General features: G+C 39.1%; 1 protein-coding gene across 4 annotated transcripts in view; it reads right to left on the bottom strand.

Annotated features, from left to right (window-relative positions):
* The window catches only part of TFB1M (transcription factor B1, mitochondrial), a 34125-nt gene extending 20846 nt beyond the window's left edge, over positions 1–13279 (bottom strand). The window contains exons 1-5 of one of the 4 annotated variants that reach the window (XM_080615677.1): positions 12749–13017; positions 11698–11846; positions 10064–10215; positions 5746–5854; positions 4446–4597 (exon numbers count right to left, since the gene is read on the bottom strand). In XM_080615677.1, coding sequence (XP_080471803.1) covers positions 4446–4597; positions 5746–5854; positions 10064–10215; positions 11698–11846; positions 12749–12813 — 627 coding nt within the window. In that variant the 5' untranslated portion in view covers positions 12814–13017. The other 3 variants (XM_080615680.1, XM_080615678.1, XM_080615679.1) reach the window with 3 other exon arrangements.
* Between the last annotated feature and the right edge of the window lie 11923 nt (positions 13280–25202).

A 25202-nucleotide genomic window follows, 5' to 3' on the forward strand; every position in this document is an offset into this window, starting at 1 on the left:
CTAACTATTCAGAAATAGAATTTTCAATATTCCTGTTCTTATTTAGCAGTACCTTAATAAAAAAAAATGAAATATGAAAACCAATTTGCATATCTGGCAATATCTGTACACTACATAGCTTCAGATGAAAAGAGAACTCATGAAATGCTGCCATGCTTATTAAAAATATTCCAGAAAAATAAAATTAAACCTACTGCTGAAGTTTTGTTTTTTAAAAACAACTCTCCTGAAAGGCAGTTTTGGTATGAGCATAGAACAAATAAAACACATTTCAATGACTTTTCAGAAAGCTCTGTGATTCTTTTTGCCTACATCAGCATTTAAAACTACTGTCATCATTGTTTCAGAGGAAACCTACTAGAAAAAAACCCCTCTCTATCCACAGTTATTATTCTCTGAAAAAAATCAAAACAACAAAACAAAACCAAACCAAAAACCAAACCAGCCTGCAAAGTCTACACACTTCCTTCACCTCTGAAGTAGAAATGAAGCAGACCTAATGACATTGCTTGCAGTCCTTCCAAATGCCAATTCAAACAAGCTAATCTTCCCACAAAACCCATGTAATGAGCCTCAGTCAGTTAGTTCCTGCTTCTCAGCTGCAGAAGAGATAACTTAAAATCCACCTCTGGGCAGTAGCATCTTAAACTACTTCAACCCATGTCAGCAAGAACATACTTGTGCGTGACATTGCTCCAGGAACACAAAAATGCTGAGAATAGAATCACAGAAGGGTTTGGGTTGGAAAGGACCTTTTAAAGGTCATCTAGTCCAACCACCCCACAATAAGCAGGGTCATCCTCAACTAGATCAGGTTGCTCACACCCCCGTCCAACCTGACCTTGAAGATTTCCAGGGACGGGGTATCTACACCTCTCCAGGCAACCTGTTCCAGTGTTTCACCACTTGCACTGTAAAAAAATTTCTTCCTTATGTAGTCTAAATCTACCCTTTTTTAGTTTAAAACCATTACCCCTTGTCCTGTTGTAACAGGCCCTGCTAAAAAGTTTGTCCTCATACTTCTGCAACATCCTATTTTTGTAAGTTTTTTTTTTTCTCCTCAGTTCTCAAAATTCAGTTAGTTCCTACACTTAAAATACAGAGAGAATCTGAAACTGCATATGAACACATGCTGAAGTTCAGCTAACTAGGAAACATTCTGCTATTAAAACTTTTGCAAGGCATGAAGCACAACAAAGATTCTGAAGCTTAATACAATCCAGTGGTACCTGCCATCTCTTTTAATGATGCTCACTATCAACCACTGACTAACTTCAGGAATGACTGTTTTGTTCTTCAGTAAGCTATACCACACAATTGTGCTTCCCATAAATGTGTATTAAAAACCCATTATTAAAGAATCTGCAATATCTGTCACAGTAATTAACCTACCTGAAGAATGAGACTGTCAAAGCTGACCATATAAAGGAATACTAAATACATTTTAGTATATAAACCACTTTCTGCAAAACAACTATTTTATTTTAGAATGTATTTATATCCAACCTGTATCAGTTATGAAAACATAATAGTAATTTTTCTTCTGTTTACTGCTCAAAGATCTGAATTGTTTTCCACTTTATTAACACCTTTTGCCTAGCCTTCTAAATAGACAGCAGCATTAGATACAAAATGATTAAACCTTCCACATGCCTGTCTTCTAGGTACCCCACCTCCCAGCTTGCAGATCATTTTGGGAGAGCAGTTCAGGCAAACTATTCCCTACCCAGTTTTACTCAGAATTAGAGACTGACAACGATCTTCTAGTTAAACTAAAATATGACTCATTTTAATGGAAGTGGGCCTGGAAGTACATAGCCCAGGTTACAGACTAAGGTGACAGAGGGCTGGGTCTGAGGAATCTGATGCAAGGTAAAAATTCTTATTCACAAAGTAATTAACCAATTTACAAATTTAAACTACAGAGAGACAAAAATTATCTGCTCAACACTTAAAAGTACCGTTTTTACTGTTGTGAATATCTGGCCTTATGCTCATTAACAGGTCTTAGAATTTGGCATATAACAACTGCTGGCTCTCATCAACCAAGTTGTAATCAATTTAATCAAATCATATCAGAACAGAGTGGTCTGTACTGACATCAACTCATGCCAGCATACCTGCGCTACAAGGAAACAGAAGAGCAGGAAACTACCACTGCAACAAGGGCAAATGTATTTTCTACTGTTATACTAGCAAAACTGAGCTTGACCACAAATAATACTTTCTTACTGTTAACAGCAATTTATCCTAACTGATGATAAAGCACATGGCTTCATTCCATGCCAGCTTTCCTACCCTTCTGCAGAGTTTATGGCACATACACTGAGACTTCTTTGATATTTACACTCTAAGCTTAGAAACATGACTGAGGACATCAAACTTCTGGATATAATACATTTCCCTTTCAATAATATCAAACCACAGACATAAATTATCAGTAGCAACTTATTATCTGCATGACATTGTTCTCTATTTCCTTGTACTGAATATGCTTGTGTATGTCAAATTACAATTATTAACTTAAGCAACTCCAGAGGGCCAGAAAAAGACAGAGATTTTGATTACCATTCTTCCTCCTAATCATAAACCAAAATAGTTTCTCTCAAAAAAGTTTTTCATGATGTCAAATCAATTACGGAAACACAAACCAGAAACCTTGAACAATTCAGTCTTCAGTGGAAGATCAGAGTTTAAATAGATGTAACAAAAAAGAATCAAGAGATGCCAGAATGTAAACTCAGTAATTAACACCTATTCATTGCATGACCTTGAACAACATACTCAGTTTCCTAGTGTTTCTAATTTCTCAGCATTCTAAGTACAAGAAACTTAGAAAGAGTGCATGGTATTTAAGATCTCAATGAGCTATGCTGGGTGAAGCAGCACTAGTCACTAGTAGCACTAGTGCTACTATAGCTGATTACAGCTATATAAAGTGAGTGCACTTTTTTTTTATATAGCACTCTCAGTGCTAAGCCAATTTTTTCACTGCTGTCACAAAACATTGCATCTTGCCCATTACCACTTTGCAGTTAGATATATTTTGCAACAAGGTATGATCTAATATGACATGAAGTTCTTCCGGAAAAGTGATCCTAGATTTTTTTAATACCTGAAACCACATGAGCTGAGAGCTGAATTAAGAAATCCAGCTTATTTCATGTTTGTCCCTGGTGTTCTCTAGAGCCATCTACTGGAAATATCAGTACTTGTCTTGAATGTTGATTGCAGGGCTAGAGTAATGACAGCACAATATGGTTTTCTGTGACCCCCAAAAATGACTACAGACATCCCACTTGCATATATACTTGTTACTAATTTATGCACAAAAAAAACCCAGCAAAATTTTACCATTAGATTTTTTACGTTGAAAGATTAAAATTAAAATCACACACACATTTTAGGTTGCACACCAAACCCCTGATATTTACGAACACTGCACTAATTAGATGGAAATTCAGTTTTCACACTGATGTGCAATTCCTTTTTCCTTTTTTGTTTTTGTTTTTTTTTTTTTTTTAAGCAAGTAGATGCTGGTAAGAAGCCATACTGCTTTCATAAGTACAAAGCAAAAAGTCTTCCAGCTTTTGTAATATCACAGTATCACAGTATGTTAGAGATTGGAAGGGACCTCAAAAGATCATCTAGTCCAATCCCCCTGCCAGAGCAGGAACACCTATGATACATTTCATCCAATGGCAACAGAAACTGTTAAAATCTGAAAGCATTGAGGAGTAGATTAGTTTAGCTTTGAGAATCTAACTATTGACACAAAGTAAAATCTCAATTTGCTCTTGGACTTCCTCTAACAGAACTCTAGTGATGCCTTTCTACACACATAAGACTGGCAGCAATCCATTAATAATTCTGATTATCAAGTCTCATTCAAAAAAGCAAAAGTCAGAAAGTGTTCGTCAAGACCATGGAAGCTGTGTGTTAAGTGTTTAATCACAACTGGAAATAATGCAAACCCTCTATTCTTCCTTATTTCAAGAAAGGTATCTTTTTAAAAGAAAATATTTTTAATTAAGAGAGCAAAGGAAAAAACTGAGAGGACTGAAAGGTAAGGAAAAATAGACTGATGAAATGGTGCATGAACGACTGAAAGAAAAGATAGTTAAAAAACAGAAGAGTGCTGTGGAATCTATTAATGTTTAAGAAATCGATACTTCAGAAAATAACAGATTAAGTACCTCAAAGAAATACATCTCTCCGTAAGGAAATAAAAAAATAAAAAAATTATGGGCTGTGAAAGAATCAGAGCAGATGATTAATTCAACATTAAAATCCGTAATTTACAGCCACAGAAACTAAAAATCAAACCAACTCTTTCCTCTCTTTTTAAAGCCATCTAAGATTAGGTTTGTACTTTTAAACAAGAGGCTGCAAATTTTTGTTCAACTTAGCATCTGTAAAATTTTGGGAAAACATTAATATCTTACCTCTGCAACTTCCTTCTGAAAAGTCAATGTCATCTGTGTCCTGCCATAAATAAAAGGTCCATCCTTTTTGGAAACATTTTCAAGCCATTTGATGATCAGAGGAGTTGAAACACTGAAGGGGAGATTCCCAATGATATGTATACCTGGTGGCTCTGTTAACATTTGAAGGAAAAAAAACAACTGTCAAAGAGTTTCGTATGAGATTTTGCCATGAAAGAACATGTAAGAAAGATATGTGCGTATCAACTTAGACTTAAAACACAAAAACAATTTTTATTGTGCCTCACCAGAATTATGCCTTTCCATTTACATTTGTCTTACACTGACAAAACTGTGTTACTATTCTCAGTAATTACTTGGAAAAAAGTGGTTAGGTTTGATTCTCATTTACATTTGAATAGACCAGTAGCTTTCAGCTGACTTTCAGCTCATCAGCAGATTTCAGCTGAGCTACCCCAGAATAGCAAAGCTGTAACAGCAAAACTATGACAGTGTAGTTCATCAAGTCTTCATAATCCCCAAAATAATCACCTAGATCAAATTGGACAGAGATCTCCTTCTGCACAGAGTCCTCTGAAATCAAAAGGGTTTAGGGCAAGTACAAGACTTAACCATTAAGAAGTGATAGGTATCTTTCAATTATGGATCCTATCAGTATATGTGTGTTGTAAAAACACAGAGCAGGCATTACATTAGTGGGGATCCTTATGTCTACCCAGCAGTGCAATAGAATCGGGCAAAACAAATGCACATGTGCTGTTTCTTAGACACTACAGCATTTAATAACATGCATTTAATGGCTGGACTTGATGATCTTAAATATCTTCTCCAACCTGGTTGATTTTATGATAATATTAATTCAGGCTGCTTTTCTGGCACAATTATGCACTTTTTAGGCTGTGATATTTCTAGAATATTTGTGATATTACATGCGTATCAGAGACGGCCAAGTATCTTTCTAAAACCCACCAGCCTTTCAGATTTTCATATGACAGTAATACAGAAAAATTATTTGCTTTTATACTTTCCAAGAGTCATTACTGTACAGTCAAGACATTCAAAGGTTAATCACTGCAAAGCTCCTCACTGTTGACTAACATGAATGTCACATCTGTTCCACTGTTTTGTCTTAGAAGAGGATTCTGTTTCCTTCTGGAAAGGAAGTAAACAAGCTCATCTCTCTCTTCTTACCTTCAAAATGTACCAGAAGAGAGTAACACCTGCACTCAGTGAACTCCAATTATACCACCACACTTAAGATATAAGAAGCCTTAAAAATAAACCAAATCCAAATACTAACCATCCTCCCAGTTCTTTTTTAAGTGCTTTGGAAAAGCCTTCTCCATCTTGTATGTCAGGATATCTCCATGAACAATGCGCACTTTTCCTGGAGCTGCTTCAGATAACAACTGTTTGTAAGCAAGCAAGCAGAATTCACAATGAGTATTAACCAAAGGATTTCCAGTTTCAGCCACAGCAGAAATGAAAACATTGATATGTATTTATCTTCAATACACAAAAAAGCACAAAAGTAGTTAAAATTGAGGTACTATTAGTAAGTATTTACTTTCAAAAAGCAAACACTAACAAAAAAAGTTTAATGTGTGACTCTCTAAACACTGTTCACAGCCATAGAATTCTCAACAGTGAATTTAAAATTGAAAAGACTGCTAAGAGTGTCTTCAACAAGGACAATTAACAAACCTGGGCCACTAATAGAAACCCACCTGATTTAAGTAGCAATGTAAGCAGCAGGTTTTGAAAAGTTTTCAGATCCATTACCTTTGGAAACAATGCTCATGTTCTTTATTCTGTCTCCCCTGCAGTTGAAGGGTCTATTATCCAATTTTAGCCATACGTGATAGAAGGCTGCACAAATATTCAGTCAGTTTTTCTTTTACATAAAAAAGGGGGAAAACAATCTCTCAATACTCCCTCTGTAGTAGCTTGTACTCACACCATTAAAAGCCAAGGAGTTCCCCAAAATGAGGGAATGAGTATTTAGTAGCAGAGAAACATCTCAAAAAACTGTATCTTTTTAAACATTTCAAAAAAATTCACCCTGTTGCAAACTTCTCTATCCTACTTCTGCAGCTTATCTCATATTTAATAAGGACTGAAATGAAAACTCAGAACAAGCTGTGGTTTGATGACCAGCTCTTTCATTTCTGGTGTCAGTTTACACAACCACAACTAGCTAAGTTTTTTAGTGCCACACTCATCTTTCTCTTAAGTATGAAGCTTTGCACAAACAGCACAATTCAAAAGCAAAGTCAACTTTTACAAAGATTTTGGGGGTATTTTTTGTTCCTACATCAGAATAATGAAAAATGGCTCAAAGAACAATTTTTCTTTTACACAGAAATCCAAAACCATAAACAGTTAAGTGGTAGTGCTTGGCTGCTGAAATAACTGCTCACCAATGTTAGTTCCATCTCCAACCTGAATCTTGTTTATATGCTCAGCGGCACAAACAGCTTACACAGGTCTCTTGAGCCAAAGGAAGAGCTGCTTTCTCATATTGTTCTACAATCTTTGGCGTGAATTTTTTTTGAGTAAATGTTTTTTTTACCATCAAAACAGCTAAATCTTAGAATACTAAAATAAAAAAATCCTAACTAAATCTGTATGTTCCTATGTGATTTAAACGCAATTATTTTCAAATAGAAGAAGTACATCTAACCCCAACTCCAAACTATTTTATGTCTTTTTCAGCATTACACTAGCAATTACATGGCATACAGATTCACTAATCTGCCATGATTTGTCAAATCTTTCTTTGAAGCTGTAATAAATGCTGTAACAGGATGAATGATAACGTAAGATCAATAAAGTTAGAAAACAGCATAAGAGGAACCAGACAGCTGCCTACACAGTAATGGATTAACATATGTTATGCTGTCTTTTAATAATGGTTTTCATGTCAAGAGGACTTTGGTGGTTTTTTGAATATCACAACATAAATGAGAACTGGATTTAATTTGTGAGTAGAAAAATCACAGTTGTATATTTATAATTGGAAATAAAGACTTGGAAACCCACTGAAACATTCTCCACTTTAAGGCTGATGTGTGCAGCTACAAGTTCCAGGAGCTCTTAAGCACCAAGCACATTAGTCGAGTGATTTTCCATCATACAGATCCTCTAGTTGATCGCACACAACCAAAAGGGCATGATAAAAACACAAAGGGCACAGTTTAAAAAATAAAATTGTGTTCCTGGAAGAATTCTGTATTCAATCCTCTCTCGGGCCGAGAGCCTCCTTTCTCTCCTCATCAATCTTTTCAGCCTAACAACTATGAGGGCATAGGGCACAGGGAGTTTGTGATTCTTTAAGAGTGAGACAGAACTGACAGACTCTCAGCTTGTGTAAACTTTTACTCTGTACACATATGTTTTTCACTATATTTCAGTTTTGCAGTAAAGAGGATCACAACTTCAGTTTTCTGATGGAGACCACAGCCTGAAAAAGTCAATAAAAAACACTGTACACTTTAGATTGGTGATTTCATAAGTATCTAAAGAAACATTTTTAAGTAAGAGTCCCCAGTTGTTATTTTAATCTCTGCTATTTTGTTATTCAAACCTCAACCCATTGATGAGCATCTGGTTTTGATGTTTTTAACAAGAAACTAGAAAAAATAGGTATTACAACCCACATTATCACAAAAAGAAAGATTCATTCTATTATGCATCATATTTGGAGGGAAAAACCAAATTTAACAATAATGGATGCAACATATATAGTTTTCATTCACATCCACTGCTACCAAGTTATAACATCTTTATATTCAATAACCTCATTCAGGCATATTTATTTCTACTTTAAGGAGGTTGCTAATTAAAAAGAATGACTACTGTTAATTCACTTGAACAGTAAAGATAATTACATACCAAAACCTCATTATAGACCCTGAAAAGTATACTTTTATTCAGTTAAATCTGTTGTAGTGGCTGCATTTTGGAAGATGAGGAAAATCCTGTAAATACTTAGAAACCTGTTAACAACTACCATTGAATCTCAAATTCTCTCCAAACCCAAAGCAGTTCTTAACATCTGAAACAGAAATGCAGATTTGCCCCCACTCAAGAAGTGAAAACATGAAGTTTTCATACTTCATAAAGTAAGGATGGCATAGGATAAATTATTAATGGCCGAGCCTACAAAGACATAGTTACATACATATTGAGGTTTAAGTATATGAGCATTTTCATTCTTATTTTAGATTGGTTTTGTCCTACAAACAGATGGTAGCAGTTCTCAACTGAACTGCCTATTTATTTTCACTGCTGATTTACTACAGAAGACACAGTACAATATAAGGAAAGACCTTTGAGATTGTAGAGGCACAAGAAAACAGTTAAATCTGATTTAAAATGGGACTTTTTCCTGGTTTTCTTCATAGATTTATATATTCAAATTCCATAAACATGGAACTTTAAGAGCAACACAAGTAAATGGCATTTAAAAATGCCACAATAGCTTGTGACGTTATACCAACTTTAAAAGAAAGGAACCAAAGTTTAAGGGCATTTTTATTTTTTTAATGTAAAATAAACACTGGTTTATTCTTCTGTATTTGGATACAAAAGGACATAAAAAAGAAATGTGACCAGCAGGTCGAAGGGGGTGATCCTGCCTCTCTACTCTGCTCTCATGAGACCTCACTTGGGAGTATTGTGTGCAGTTCTGGTGTCCTCAACACAAAAAGGACATGGAACTGTTGGAACAAGTCCAGAGGAGGGCCATGAGGATGATCAGGGGACTGGAGCACCTCCCGTATGAAGATAAGCTGAGAAAGTTGGGGCTGTTCAGCCTGGAGAAGAGAAGGCTGCGTGGAGATCTCACAGCAGCCTTCCAGTATCTGAAGGGGGCCTATAGGATGCTGGGTAGGGACTCTTCATTAGGGACTGCAGTGACAGGACAAGGGGTAACGGGTTCAAACTTAAACAGGGAAAGTTTAGATTGGATATAAGGAGGAAGTTCTTTACTGTAAGGGTGGTGAGGCACTGGAATGGGTTGCCCAGGGAAGTTCCATCTCTGAATGCTCCATCCCTGGCGGTGCTCAAGGCCAGGTTGGACAGAGCCTGGGGTGACATGGTTTAGCGTGACGTGTCCCTGCCCATGGCAGGGGGGTTGGAACTAGAGGATCTTAAGGTCCTTTCCAACCCTAACTATTCTGTGATTCTATATTACCCATACTGAACATGAACTGGAGTGGAAATAAGCTTTCACAATTTTATAAAGCATAATTATTAGGTTTAAAATTCAAAATAAGACCAAAAGACATTACGTTCAGCCTTCAAACTACTAGTTCATCTGAACTGTGAAATGCAACCAAAACATCTCAATCAGAAGAAAAAAAAAAAAAATAAGACTCAGCACTAATTCAGTTGCAGGATCAGGTCCCGAGGGGCCTAGGAGAAAGCAGGAGCAATTAATTGCTATACTGTACATTTTTATCTTCAAGCAAACAATAGCTCTGATTTAAGCCAAAAAAGCAAACCTGTTTTCAATGCTGAGATCTCAGCAAGACATCTGGCATCTTTCTATGTTCTTAAAGTGTTCTTATTCAATAGTATGGATACATTTATACTAATTATTCCCCAGCTGGTACCTGTAATCCTGGAATAAATCGAGCATCTTTTTCAATTAAAAGGAGTTGTTCAACACCAGCACTGAGAATGGATCTGGTAATCCCTCCTGGCCCGGGGCCCACTTCACAAACATGGGCATTTTTCAGATTGCCAGCATGTCTCACTATCTTGTCTGCAAGACACAAAGAACATACAAAGCTTTTATACTGCAGAAGATCCAGCTCACTTAGATAAACTCATTGTTTATTGTTAAAACACAAGTGTGCTTACCTCAGAACAGACATAAACAGTGACACATCCCAGTTAATCACACACCTGCTACACTGCACAGAAATCAGATTTGTTTCCTACTACAAGATACCCTCAGCTCTTTTAAAAATAGTATTTTCAGCTTAATGTAATATACATTGTTGCTCATTACAGAATCAAATGAAAACAAAATATTACTTCTCATCCGTAAACCACCAGGACTATTCTCCTGCAAGTAAGCACTTGTGTTCAACATCCTAAAGTCTCGCTACAGTATTTCACTACATTTCCTTACAGCCTATGTTTCAAGGAAATTTAAGAAGATAACAAGATTTCAATATGAACCCAGCAATTGTATGAGGGAGGAGTTGGAGTAAACTAAGAGTTGGAATACAGGCAATTGGTAGTCACAGAAAGTGGGACAGATGAAAGGTGAGGAAAGAATACCTATACATTAGTGGAAAGATACAATACTGAAAGGTATTACAGCCAGGAAAGAAAACAGATTAGGTTTTAAAATAAACATTAAAAATGTAGTCGATGAAATAAAGGGATCCTTAGGAAGCATGGAGAGAAGATGCTGAGAGAAACTTTACTGCTCATTCCGTAACTTCTTAAATATGCAATAAGAAATACCTGAAGACTTGCCTACTCATAAGGTTTTACTAAATGCATGCAGACATTTTAATTCCAAGGTAAGAGTCCAGTTGTTCAGGAAGTGGAGCTATGTCTCATGTTCGCACTCTAAATCTTTATCAGCCTGGATCTTCAAATGTATTCAAACCATCAGTTACATGAGCTGCACTGCATTTCTTACTGCAAAACCCAGCCACTGCTAAAGCAGTAAAGAAATGCACCAACTGAACAGTGCCAGCTTTGCCATCATTGCAGACATGAAAATGCAGAAAACTGAACTGTTCAGAACAATAAAACTGGTTCAAAAAAGCTACATTTCTGATAAACTAAGACAAATTACCTTCCTAACCAGGCTATATAGGAAATAAAATTGCACAATGAGTTGCAGTACTTTCTATGATACATAATAAGCAAAAAAAATAGTATTTTTTTAGATCAAACTTGTAAACTACAATAGCACCTGAATTGTAAAAATACTATTAAGGCTTGGACTTTTGCATTTCAATCAATAATCCATATTTCGTATAGGAATATAGTTTCTACCTAAAAGTTACTGTTATTTATACAGAAACACATTTCCTAGGCATTTACAAGTAAAGTTTGTCTAAGCTAAAACTAAAGTAAGTCTTTAACGGTTTACCATTAAGCTGCTATTAACTTGACAGATTTCATCATACAAACACCATCTCCTTAGCTAGAATCGGGATTTTGAAGGAAACCAGAATACATGTTTTATAAAGGATAAAAATATAACAATAAAATATTTAACCTGTCAGTCGCAAATCCAGTAGAAAATTCTGGGAAAGTTGTTTCTGTGCTTTAAGGCGATAGAGTTTAATAATCTCTCCAATAGTTGGCAGGGGAGGCAGACGGAAAGCTGCTGCCTTTCCTGGAGCAGCCATACGACAACTTTTGCCACTTCCTCCTGAAGAGACATTTAAGAGATGGTTCTAGCATATGCAATAAATTCTAATATACTTAACACTAAAAACTCTACAAAGTTTACAAATACATGATTTACAAATCATTATGCAAGTGCTAGATTTTAAACATCAGTATTTTGACTATCGTATGTAGTGCTTTGCACATGTTCGTAGGACTTAGGCAACTCTCGTTTTGTAGCTTTGCCAAAACACCAGGTAAAACAGAAACCTCTCACAATTGTTCAATGCCAATTCCTTTCACAATTGTCCAGGGTCTATCTCTCATTACTGTATAAAAAGAACCATTAAGGATAATCTGCTTGAATAAATGTATTATTTCTGTGATGCCATGAAAAGTGTCATCAAAAAAGAATTAGACTATTTTTTATTAATCACCTGCCTTCCTAAGCAGAAGAATCCCAAGTGTAACTAGTAACATTAACTAATTAAGAATAAAAATTCTTTTTACTTTGAGGATGACAGGTCCAAATGTTTCACCTTTCTCTACCTTAACCTGGCAGCCCTGACCTCGCCATTACAGATCCCGGGGCCAACAAGCTTCAGCACTGAGCGCCCACCCTGTGGTAGCAGAGCCTGCCACACAACGCTGCAGCCCAACACGCAACAGCCTGTTCGAGGAGTGGCCGCTAAGCGCACTTTAGATCTTAGCGGGCTCACGACAGGGACCGACGGCGGCAAAGAAGTGGAGCAACAGGACTAGGCGGCGGGAGAAGGCCAGTATCCAAGTGCAGATGCCATTGGCAGCTGCTGATAGGCCGGGGACAGAGCACGGAGCATAAGCCTCTCCGCCCGGGTCAGAATCCCTCGCACGAAGCCGAATCCCAGTTCCGCCCCATGACAGCCCCAATCCCGACCAGACAAAGCAGGGTGAAGGACAACTTCCCCCCCACATTGGCCACTCCTTCCCCTGACTCTCCGACGACCGGCTCCGCAGTGCGCATGCTCCCAGTGACGGCCCGAGAGGGGTGGCACAGCAGTGCCCGCACAGGCGCGGAGGCGCTTAGCGTAGGCGCAAGCGGGGTGGTGTAAAGTCCAGAGGAGAAGCGGAGCGGGCCGGGACCAGGGCAGAGGCGCCATCCGGCCGCGCATAGCTTTTCCTCGCTCTTCGGAAAAGGAAAGCTCAGAGCAACCCCCCCCGGCACCGCGACGGCTCCTTACTGTGTGCCGTGGGAGCTGACCCGGAAAAGGAAGTGTCTTTCCTCTAACGCCGGCGTGTCTCCATACGGGCGCATCCGGCTGCTCGGCGACATGATTGGCTGCGTGTCCGGGGGAGGCATGGCCACGAGTATGCTAATAGGAACGCAGGCGCCGTGCTGTGCGTGTAGTCGTGGTGGGCGCTTGTTGTGGATGTGTTGAGGGGGTGTGCGTTGCCCATGCTTTTCCGCGGGTTAAGGGCTCTGCCCGCTCGGGTCGGGCGCTGAGGTGTTTTGCGCACGCAGTGTGGACTGTACAGAAAGCGTTCATTTGCAGCTGCCTGGGAGGTATTCTGTTGCCTCTAGTCCCTGACCAAGGCCCCGCTGGAGCTGCGGGCTTTGCTGGTTGAGGAGGGCATGGTTGGGGTGACGCCGGTTGTGCGCATTACCACCGCGGTGGAGGTTCTAGACAATAAGAACACCCTGTTCTCAGTCGTCATTGTGGGTTAAAGTGTAGTTTGTTCTGGAGTTACTCGATTTGTCTTACACTCTTTCAGATGGGTAGAACTGTTATCTGCAGGCTCCAGGAAAAGGCGTTTGGGTGTTGATGGTATGTTTTCACATGGCATGGAAGTAAGATTGGAATGCAGGTTCACAGATTTGCAGGTCAGGCTAGAATTGAATTGGCCTCCATACTTAGAGTGGAGTTTTTCCTATTTTAATTTTTATTCTAATTGCTAGGCCATTTTACAGGTAGTCTGGATACTGCATGGATGGTTCAGCTTATTTCTATGTATCAAAATTATTAATAGAATGTAATCGGATTATTAATATAGTACAATCAGAACCAATGGCTCATTTCCTTTGAAAATACAAATGTTTCTGTATTTCTGTAAAAGTTTGTTTCAGTTTTACTCTACAACACACAAGTCTTGATCTGACTGGGAAATTAGCATGGAAGAAAAAGATGCAATAATAGTGTTCTATGAGTAATTGCACTGTATAAACTGAGAAATTGCATATTGCAACAGAATTGTAACTGCAATAAATTGTACCCACATGTAAGTCCATGTGTTCATTTATATGGGCATGTATGCATATGTATATACTGTCCAGGTTTGGTAATCCTAAAATTCACTGGTAGCATCAGGAGCCATTTTAGCAGAGTATTTCTGCATCATTTCTTGTCACAGTGGATTAAGGAAGTTCCATTCCCCGCAGCACTTTGAACAATTATTGGATTTTAAGGGTTTTTTTTCCATTTTGATTTAAAATTCTGTGTTATCACAGTGAAATTGAATGTTGTTTCCAGAAAGCTAAGCAGCTATTAAAAAGCCACAGATAATTGAGGATGTTGTTAGATAGATGTAAGAAAATGAAGACATTGAAGCATTTGCAGAAAGTAATTCCTCACTCAGGATAAATAATGGGTGCAATTGTAAATAGCTTTATGCATTAGACATGGCTTCAGCCATCAGTAGCATGTTCTAGTTAAGTAATAACAGCAGATGCAGTAAGGTGTTCTGGTGTTGTCCTGTAAAGAATTGAGTGAAAGAAGGTTGATAAACAATATCTGCATCAGTATCTCTCTACAGATGAGGGTTCAGTTTGATATCAGTCAGTTTATCACAGTTAGACCCTAGGCATGTGAGACAAGTAAGATGTGTGTGAACATTAGCAGAGCCAACAGGAAAGAGAATATATTGTGAAGGGGCCACACTTAAAGGAAAATGGAACTAATTTTGTAGTCGTTAAAAACGTTGGGAACTTTGCAGTTGGTGTCAGTAAGAAAAGAAACTGGCCTAGGTTTTGATGTTTACATACAGTGAAATATTGGGATAAAATGTCATGGTCCTACTCTTACCTGAAACACTGGAGTTTTGAGTTCGTGAGGTATAAAGTATTCATCTTAATATATATTATTTGATTTTAAAATAATTATGAATTAAGTATAAAATGTAACCTCCACCTGGGGTGACAGTGTAAGATTCCAAATAAAATTTATTTCTTTGTCCAGTTCCAAAAGGGCTTTACAAGAAAATTGTGTGGTGATTTTTCGACTTAAAATCTGGAGAAATTTGAAGAAATATGGGCTGTGTCTTAGGAGGAGCAGGTGTGAAAATGGCATGGGATGGATCAGTTTCATGACCAGATGAGGCATCGAGGGTATTTTAGCACTAAAGCAAAAAAGATGTCAGTTTGAAATTTTTTATCAGTACAGAAAAAATGTCAGAATTTTTTTAATGATGCATTTCATACTTAATCATCACCAAGGCTGAGCTTTTTCATCTCAAAATCTCAAGTCCACTCAGTCTTTGTATACGAATATTGTTCTGCCATAGTTAAAGTACAAGTTTTTGTTGATTAGAAGCACATACAGAAGTCTTACGGCCACATGAAGTACTTGAACTCTTACAGTAATAAGAGTGATAGGACTGATTTTCTGGTATTTGTGTAAAAACAAAGGGTTATGAGCACCACGGTCAGGGCAGTCCTTAAATATGTAGAAAGCAACTGAAATACAGGAAGCACTACCATAAATAATAATTATAAAACTTTCATGAGTCCTCAACTTGGACTTTGAACAGCTGCATTTTCATGCTGGAGGTTGGCCCAAGAATCTATTAAAGAAGTTTTAAATCTGTTTTCTTTCCTTCCTTCAGGGTGACAGAAGTTGACCAAAAAAAAACCCACCAAAAAACCCCTCAAAAACTAAACCCAAAAACCAAAAATCAACCCACCAGCGAATGTCAGGCATCCATCATCTGAATTATTTCATCGTGTGGTTTTGTCTTTACCTTAGAGACAGAGCCTGCTAATTTTGAAGTTAATGAAACATTAAGCATGTTTTCCACAGATCAGATAGATGCCAGGGAAAACTAAACTGGACATTTGAAGCAGCTCAGATTCAGGTCCTGAGATCAGTTGTGCAGAAACACTCTAATGGGATTACTTGGAGTTTTTTTGTTGACTGCAGCTTCAGTTCAGGTTGCAAGGATTAAACCCACAGTTGTGGCCGTAATCATGAAGGAGCATATGCACCAGTGGAAGGCTTCCACAGTAGTTACAGAACTTCAGTGGCAATTTCAGGTCTTACTTTTGCAGACTTGCTGAGCTCATTCATAGGTACTAATTATTTACTGGTTCTGTTCAGGTCATTATAATTTAAAAATAACCCCCTCTAAAAGGAGGTCCAGTGTGACTGACCTAAAACAGTTGTGTTGCTGGGATTATTATTACTAGTTTCATGTTCTGGCATCATGTTGTAGAAAATGGGGTTCACATCATGCTTTTGAAATGCCACATTCCGTTAAAAATGTGAGACAGAAAAATCTATTTGACAATTATTTTACATCATCTTAAGGTAAATCAGATGACAAGTTGTTAGTGGTCAGATTGCACTGAAAAATTATAGCGAAATGTAATACGCAGAAGAGGTTAGATACAGAAAATCTTTTATTTTCCACCCTGCTGGAAGTACTTTCATATCACAAGGCCTCTATTCTTTGGCTTGTTCTCAAAGACACTGTTTTCTATTGTTTGTTAAAATAAGATGTTTATTATTTCTATTGCACTAGCTCATAAAGATCCTAAATAGATTTTAGAAGCCTGTTGCACCAGGCACTGTACAAACACACAGTGACTGCCCTCCCTTAGGAAAACTTCTGTTACCGGATAAAATGCAGATGAAAATAAATTAGCAAATAGGAAAAAGGTCAGGTAAGATAACAGCAGAGAGGTGTACATTTCCATAGTCGCAGTAATTTTAGAAGCCACAGGCTGCAAAGCAGTGCAAAACTGTCATGAAACATCTTCAGTATTAACTCTGTAGAGGATCTGCAAGATCGTTTCTTGCTCTTTAATGTGGAGGCAATGCATTTTAGAATACTGTTTTTGAACTAAATGTTTTGCTTAGAATCATAGAATAGTTAGCATTGGAAAGGACCTTAAGATCATCTAGTTCCAAGCCCCCTGCCATGGGCAGGGACATCTCACACTAAGTCATGCCACCCAAGGCTCTGTCCAACCTGGCCCTGAACACCGCCAAGGATGGAGCATTCACAACCTCCCTGGGCAACCCATTCCAGTGCCTCACCACCCTTTCAGTAAAGAATTTCTTCCTTATATCTAATCTAAACTTCCCCTGTTTAAGTTTGAACCCGTTATCCCTTGTCCTGTCACTACAGTCCCTAACGAATAGTCCATCCCCAGCATACCTATAGGCCCCCTTCAGATGCTGGAAGGCTGCTATGAGGTCTTCAAGCAGCCTTCTCTTCTCCAGGCTGAACAGCCCCAACTTCCTCAGCCTATCTTCATACGGGAGGTGCTCCAGTCCCATGATCATCCTCGTGGCCCTCCTCTGGACTTGTTCCAACAGTTCCATGTCCTTTTTATGTTGAGGACACCAGAAGTGCACACAATACTCCAAGTGAGGTCTCATGAGAGCAGAGTAGAGGGGCAGGATCACCTCCTTTGACCTGCTGGTCAGGCTCCTTTTGATGCGGCCCAGGATATGGTTGGCTTTCTGGGCTGCGAGGGCACACTGAAGCCGGCTCATGTTCATTTTCTCATCAACCAACACCCCCAAGTCCTCTGCAGGGCTGCTCTGAATCTCTTCTCTGCCCAACCTGTAGCTGTGCCTGGGATTGCTCTGATCCAGGTGTAGGACCTTGCACTTGGCATGGTTAAACTTCATAAGGTTGGCATCAGCCCACCTCACAAGCGTGTCGAGGTCCCTCTGGATGACATCCCTTCCCTCCAGCGTATCAACCGAACCACACAGCTTGGTGTCATCAGCAGACTTGCTGAGGGTGCACTCAATCCCACTGTCCATGTCACTGACAAAGATGTTGAACAAGATCGGTCCCAACACCTATCCCTGAGGGACACCACTCATTACTGGTCTCCGGCCAGACATTGCGCCATTGACCACAACTATTGCTTAGTGCAATAGATACATTCAGTGTTAAATAAAACAGAATATTACTATATCAATGTCTTTCCCTAGAGCAAAACAATCCAGTTATGGTGAAAATCTTCCTACTATTGTCAGTCTACCACTGTGGATTCATCAAGCCGCATTATGATCAAGAACAGTGTTTTCCTTGTTACCACTTCAGTTACATTGTGTGGCAAAAACTGAACAGTCAAGGATCAAAGAATTACTGTTAACAGAAAATCTGGCAGAAAATTCTGTCCACACTGCTGAGTTCTTTGCTATCATAACTCAGGAAGTGCAAAGATCCATGGCTTTCAGTATTGCCACAGCAGATGTCTAAAAATCATGATATTTATTTTGAAACATTAGAATTTCTTTTAATGCTTGATTCTTCTGGTGTGCCTTTTGATTTGTGGGTCATTTAATCTACTCGGGTCACATGGCCAAGCTCTAGCTATAGCCATCCATATTAGAACATTTATTTTTAGTCGACAGTTTTGATTTCCTCTTGATCCTACTGTTTTAGGTGCTAGCATTTAGAAGGAATATCAGTTAATGCAAAGTAAAATTTTCGTAGTGCCAGGAAATCAGGAGAATCAAAACTACTCTCACTTTATCTGCTGGACTCTGTAGAAATGGGAATTTTCACACTGCAAGTAGAACCCAAAGCCACAAACCCACAAAACTAATGGTGCAGACTCAGCACTGCAAGCTGCTGCATCATTATCGCCCATTTATCACTGGGAATGTTACAGCATTGTGGAGCATTGGTGTTTTAGAGAGCTTTGTCTTGTTCACCAATACCCAGGTCTCCATCTTGGAAAATGTTTCTATGAGGGTAATAGTTGTTTCCATCTTAATTAGGCTGTCTAGCAGAGTGTTTTCAAAATTGATGTTCCAGTTTTAAGCATTAAGTATCCCTAAGTTAAAGAAAAAATATGAGAGCAAAAGCTTTCTCCCTACTTGCAACAGCTGCCACAAAGAATTTCATTAAAAGCACAGCATACGATATTAACTGAAAGCCAGACTTATACTCTGATTGTATGTCATGAAAAATTAATACAAAATGACATGAACCTCTGAGAGGCCTGTTAAGTGTGTACCATCACACAGGTAACAGCGTTTATCACCACACTATGTTGCCCCCTACGACCTATGCGTCCTTTGCAGCAATCTAATTCATGGTCTTGTAAAACCAAACCCAGCCACAGACTGGGAGCAGCACAGAGCCTGTGTGTTCCCCATGAGGGGAGATCAAAAAGCTGGTTCCATCCCTGGGTTCTGCTTTCCTGCTGTCACATTTTCTGTGGGACAGTTTAAAAACATATGTTTACCTTATCTGGACTTATTGGACAATGTGTTAGAGTTAGATGAGGTCTTTGAACTCCTCTTTCTTCTGTGCTTATGTCAGGCAAGTCAGTCACTGCCTGATCCCTCAGAAATAAGCGGTACCGTTTTGAAAGTGCTGTGATACCTGTGGTGGATTATTTATGCTCTCAGAAAAAGTCATACTCAAAAAGAGTACAGAGAGGAAACCTTTTTGCTTCAGTTCTCTACCTTCTGCCTTTCAAGTACAGAGGTAGGAGAGGGGTCTGCAAACTTGAGCACAGAGGGATTTCTGTCTTCAAAATGCTGGGAGGCGATTTATGAAATGCAGAAGGCGGACACTTCAAGACGTGAGTATTGGTTAAGCTCTCTGGCCACTGGGTGCCACTCTTGTTCCACGGCGAGTGAACTGCATAGTCTTTAGCAAGGACCAGAAAGTTAACTGACTCCACCTCATGTCCTTACGTCGAGTCAGGCTGCCAGAATACGAATGCTGTGTAGTCCGCCTAGCAGAAATAAAAAGCAGAAGGTCACTTAGACACTTACGGTAAACAAGAATGGAAGATATAGCAAGCAAAATCGAAGCCGTGAAACCTGGATATTTAGGCTTACTGAATATACCACATGAAAGTGTAAGTTGTTGATCATAGTTGCTCTGGTTTTTGGGAGCTCCTAAGTAGGCTAGGTCAGAATTTGTATTTTTCTAAGAAAAAGGTAGGAAGACTGATAAAAAATATGTTTTAAAAAGAAAGCATTTCATTAACTGCTAAATTTTAAGTCAGCTTTTTGCATCTAATGCAGCTGGTACAATAAAACATAATGCCTCGGTCTGAACCTTGACCTGCATACATCATGGGGGTGCTGTAGCTACCACAGCGTTCTGACCATACGTTTCTGAGTTGGCAAGTGACCACCAGTGCTGTAGTGATGAGCGTGGAACAGTAATGCTAGCTGGAATGATTTCTCTGTTGAGATTAAGGGAAGTGCTAAACTGAAATTAAAAATCATCTGCAAGAAATTGCTCCCCTAATCAGCAGTGTCAGCTTTTTCTAAGTATATTGTGCTGAGGCTTTACCTGGCATAAATTGCTACAGTTCTGTTAAAGTCACAGTGACTGTGCTGACTTCTAGCAGGTGGGAATACTTTTCAATTCTTTTATGTCATCTTAGTTCGATTTGGTTTAAAACTAAAATTAGCATCTTTGAAAATACAACAGTGATCAGCTTGCTTCCAGATATTTTCTGTCATACTGCAGTCTGAAAACATAGGTAGATGGAGGATAGACTGGGTTGTTTTTTTTTTTTCTGGCTCTTCACTTGTGAAACTCGTTTGAAGTTAATTTGGAATGAATGTGTCTTTTTAGCCCTGTGTATTAAATAGGCACTATTCAATGTTGTATTCAAAGCTTAGAATGGATTTTTTTTTTTTTTTTATTGTAGTTACACCCAGAAGCCCCCAGCAGAACTCCATGTCAGAAATTGTACTAACACAGCAGAAGGTATGACCTCTGTCAGGAAAACCTCACCATGTGATCCAGAAGAATAGGGAAAAGTGGATACTAACAGATTAAGAGAATAAGGAGGCAGTGAGTTAGTACTGGTCAGCATGACAAACTGTGGTCTCAGCAAGGCAGCATTTTTCATGTAGCATCACAAAAGAAGGATCTGAAGGGTACAGTAAGGGAACTTTAAGATGTTTACAGAGAGGGCAGAGAGGAAGAAACATTAAGGTGTTTCTTTGAAACATGGGCTGCTGTCATGAACCAGCTGTCCTCTCAACAATGAGTAAGTTTCCAGGAAGCAGACTCTAAACTTTGTGAAGGGGCAAGTGAACATGAGGGTTTGTGGCATGTGTTGCAATAAAAAAGGAGAAGCAGTGGAAGGTGTAAAGAGAGGATGGATTTGGCCAGAGCAAGAGGTAGATAGATAGTGATGAAGGGTAGATATGACAGGTGGGACAAGGAAGCATTTATGAAGGCCAGAGTTAAGATGGTTTCCATATGCAAGGTATGAAACCTTGAGAGTTGTATGAAAATTTTAACTACATGACTGAAAAAGTATCTTAGAGACATTGTGCAGAAAGATCTGCAAGACAAAGGTTGGGAGTGAGGCCCAGTTAGAGGTCCAAGGTGATAATGATAATCTGATTGTAAGAATAGATAGGAGCACAGTGATAATATTGTTGACAGTGATCAGAAAACATATAGTTAAGAATGTGCACAAAGAACATGTTTTTGTCCAGACCGTACCATCTCAGGCCTCATTCTGGGCACACAGGTACACTCTAGAAGCTTTAACTTTTGCCCCCTACTCTTAGCATATGCTAAGAGTAAAGTGAGAAGATCAAGATCAAAAGCAATCTTGAAAGACTCCGCGTAGTGGATACTGAATAAAAATCAGGAAAGTATTTAAAGGATAGGAGGAGACTACTAGGATTGAAGCTATAAATGAGAAGGTGTCCTGGGTTCAGCAGCAGCAGTCAGTTTTTCTCCTTCTTAGTAGCTGGTGCAGTGCTGTGGTTTTGACTTTCGGCCTGAGAATAATACTGATAAAGCCGATGTTTTCAGTTGCTGGTCAGAATGTTTACCCTGACCAAGGACTTTGTGAGTCTCATGCTCTGCCAGGGAGGAGGAAGGGCCGGGAGGAAGCGGGGACAGGACACCTGGCCCAAACTAGCCAAAGAGGTATTCCATACCACAGCACGTCATGCCCAGGGATGTAACTGGGAGTTACCCGGAAGGGCACGTCCTCTTTTCTGTCGGGCTCTCTTTTCCGGGGAGCGGTATCGTATTCTCTTCCCTTGTTATTTCTCTTATCACTATTATTGTTGGTGGCAGCAGTAGTGATTTGTGTTATACCTGAGTTACTGGACTGTTCTTATCTCAACCTGTGGGAGTTACATTCTTTCGATTCTCCTCCCCATCCCTCTGGGGGGTAAGGCGGGGGAGTAGACTGCCTGGTTCTAATTTACGGGCCTGGGCTTAAACCACGACAGAAGGATACAAAAACTTGTATCTGGCTACAATCTAGAAGAACAGTTGAGCATGGAGAAGGATACTAAACCAAGACTCTCAAAGTTTGTTGCTCTGAGTACCTCAGAAACTTTGTTACCGTGTTAAATAGAAGGCTTTAAACCAGGAATTAAAATCAGCAGGTAATCCACTTACTGACTTGTAGTATTACACTAGTGAACAAGAGCTCATAAGAGGAGTGGAAATAGGGCATTGGGGGGATTTTGGGGTGAAGATAAGTGACATATTTGATGTGAGAGAAATGGAGACTTCCTTTGATTAAACCCACTGTAACTAAGCTGCAGAGGATCTAAACACCTTATTAGATATTACTAAAGCCTGCAGTCAATTGTGTGACATTGTTATAGAAAACGTCCTTAGAGATTTGAGGAGTCTCATGTCTATGCAACTCTCTGTCTATGCAAGAACTCAGTTCACAGGGTGGTGTATCAAGGTGTATGTCTGAATATCCACAGTAACAAAGTATCTCCTCTTCAAGTTGTCAGACCATTCCATTTAGCCCTAACAGCAGGATGTGGAACAGGTACAGCTGATATAAGAACTAGAGAGGCAGTTAATGTAACTGTTGGTTTTCAGGAATAACAGAGCTTGCCAATATACATTCATTAACTCAAGATTGTTTTTTCAATGGCTGTTCCCCAAGTCTGTTGCATTTCATCAGTTCAAAGCATCAGACTGGGACAAATTCAGCTGCTTTGTTTTTAGTACCCTTGTAGTAATCAATACAAAATGCAGATACTACAAGCTAAAACAATTGGGACTTTTCAAAGATACTTAAATGAACTGGGTTTTGCAAGTATTTCTTGGTCTTTGACAATCACCTCACAAAATGTTTCCTTTAACTTAGGCAGTAGTTCCATATAGTTAGAAAGGTGCTTAGCTGAGCTGGTTGTAAACACATCTGACACCTTCCTGACCAATGATGTCGCTTCCTCTTTGAGATTGATAGATTTTCTCTGAGAAGTCATTCAGATCCTCTGCCAAGACACATACTTGAATTGTTAGGGTTAGTTTGGATTTTGAATCTAACAATTTGAATTTAACACGTCTTCCCTGTTTTCCAAAATTGCAGTAGACTATCATGGCCAAATTTCCCTTCTAAAAAAAATGACTTTTTCAGATTCCCCCCTAACCTTGGTATCTCAAATGAGACATGACAATTACCGACAATTTGGTGTTGTATTTCATCAGAAAGCAAAATCTGATCAGTTTTGTGGTACATTACTGAATTGCGTTACTATGGAGAATACTGTGTGGCATATAGGTTCTTGGCAGAGGATCCAGCTCCATGCAACTTCTTCAGATTGAGGGTGTGTCAGATCCCATTTTTACTTCTGGTCCCTGGTAGTTTGTTTTTTTCTTTGTGTATGGGTTGGGTTTGTTTGTTTGTTTTTGTTTGGTTGGTTGTTGGGTTTTTTTGCATTTTTTTTTTTCCTTGCATGTTCAATATTCCTTGGTGCTACGTTATGTATAATAATGGAAAGGGAGAATTCCATAGATGACCCTGAGACTTGTTAAATTGCAAACAAGAAATACAGCAGCATCTTTAAAGAATCACAGAACTGTTTAGGTTGGAAGGGAGCTCCTGAGATAATCTAGTCTGATGTTTCAGTTTGTGCTTATATCCTCCTGTTCTGTCACTAGGAACCATTGAGAAGAGTCTGGATCTCTTTTCTTCATTTTCTCCCATTGAGTACTTACACACACTGATAAGATCCCCTTGAACCTTCTCTTCTCCAGGCATTCTCAGCCTGTCTTCTTGTGAAAAATGCTCTGGCCCCATAATTGGTTTTATGGCTCTTTGCTGGACTCACTCCAGTAAGTCTGTTATCTGTCTGGACCCAGCAATTCTGGTATGTTTCACCAGCACTGAGTAGAGGGAAAGGATCACTTTTCTCAAGTGGTTCTCCATAATGCAGCCTGGGATTCTGTTGCTCTTGTCATACTGGGAATCAAGATCTGGTGTTGGGAAGCCCTGATCACTTCCTTCGGTGCTATTCTCGTGAGGATGCCTACATTCCCTATGATACTGGGAATCCTAGTAAGGGATAAACTGGCATCTCACTTGCCAGTCATTTGAAGAGTGAACTGAACAACCTGGTCACCTCTCTTGGAATTTTTTCTGCCCCAGAAAGTCAACCTGCAGAGCCTGTTTTTTGAGGGTACCCTATTATCCTCCAGTGAGCAACCATCCTAGACTTAATTTTCATTGGTTTGAAGTGATAAGAGAAAAGGATGGTTTCTTCTAAGCAGTTACACAAGTGTACAGAACTTGATCATAAAGATCCATAACAGGAATCAGTGTCCTAAGTCCCAGTTTCAAGCCTAAACCTATATACAGCAGGGTCACAGCCATTTGTCATCATCATCTTACATGACTTCAGCATCAGTGTCTCTTTGGCCACATGGCAGGATTCACAGCTGTATCCATAAACATGCCTAGGGCCTGTTACTCAGCTTTGGGAGTTCTGAGTTGTCTGCTGTGTTCTTCCCATTCTAGTTTTAGAAGCTTTTCATCAACCTTTGAGATACATCTACATGTACTGAACATGAAGGAACCATAGACATTAGGTTTGTGACTTGTTCACTGTGGAATAAATTAAGGACCTCTCCTTTCTGCTAAGGTGCTCACCGCTCCTAAATTACTTCTGTTATCTACCATGGTTCCCAGTGTATAGGCACAGAAAAAAGTTTATCCAGTCTAGAAGGGGAGCTGCCTAGAAGTTCAGGAGGAGTTGACAAACTTAAGAACTCAAGACTTTAGGCTTTTAGCTTTTTTGATTGTCTAAAGCCTCAAGTCAAAATTCTATCAGTTTTCTGCATGTTACATCATTTCCTCAGGGCTAGAGACATTGCTGGAAGCAAAACTTTGTATAGTGCAAAGTAGAAAGCTATTGCAAA

This window comes from Psittacula echo (assembly GCF_963264785.1).
Source record: "Psittacula echo genome assembly, chromosome: 4".
Classification (NCBI taxonomy): Eukaryota; Metazoa; Chordata; class Aves; order Psittaciformes; family Psittacidae; genus Psittacula; species Psittacula echo.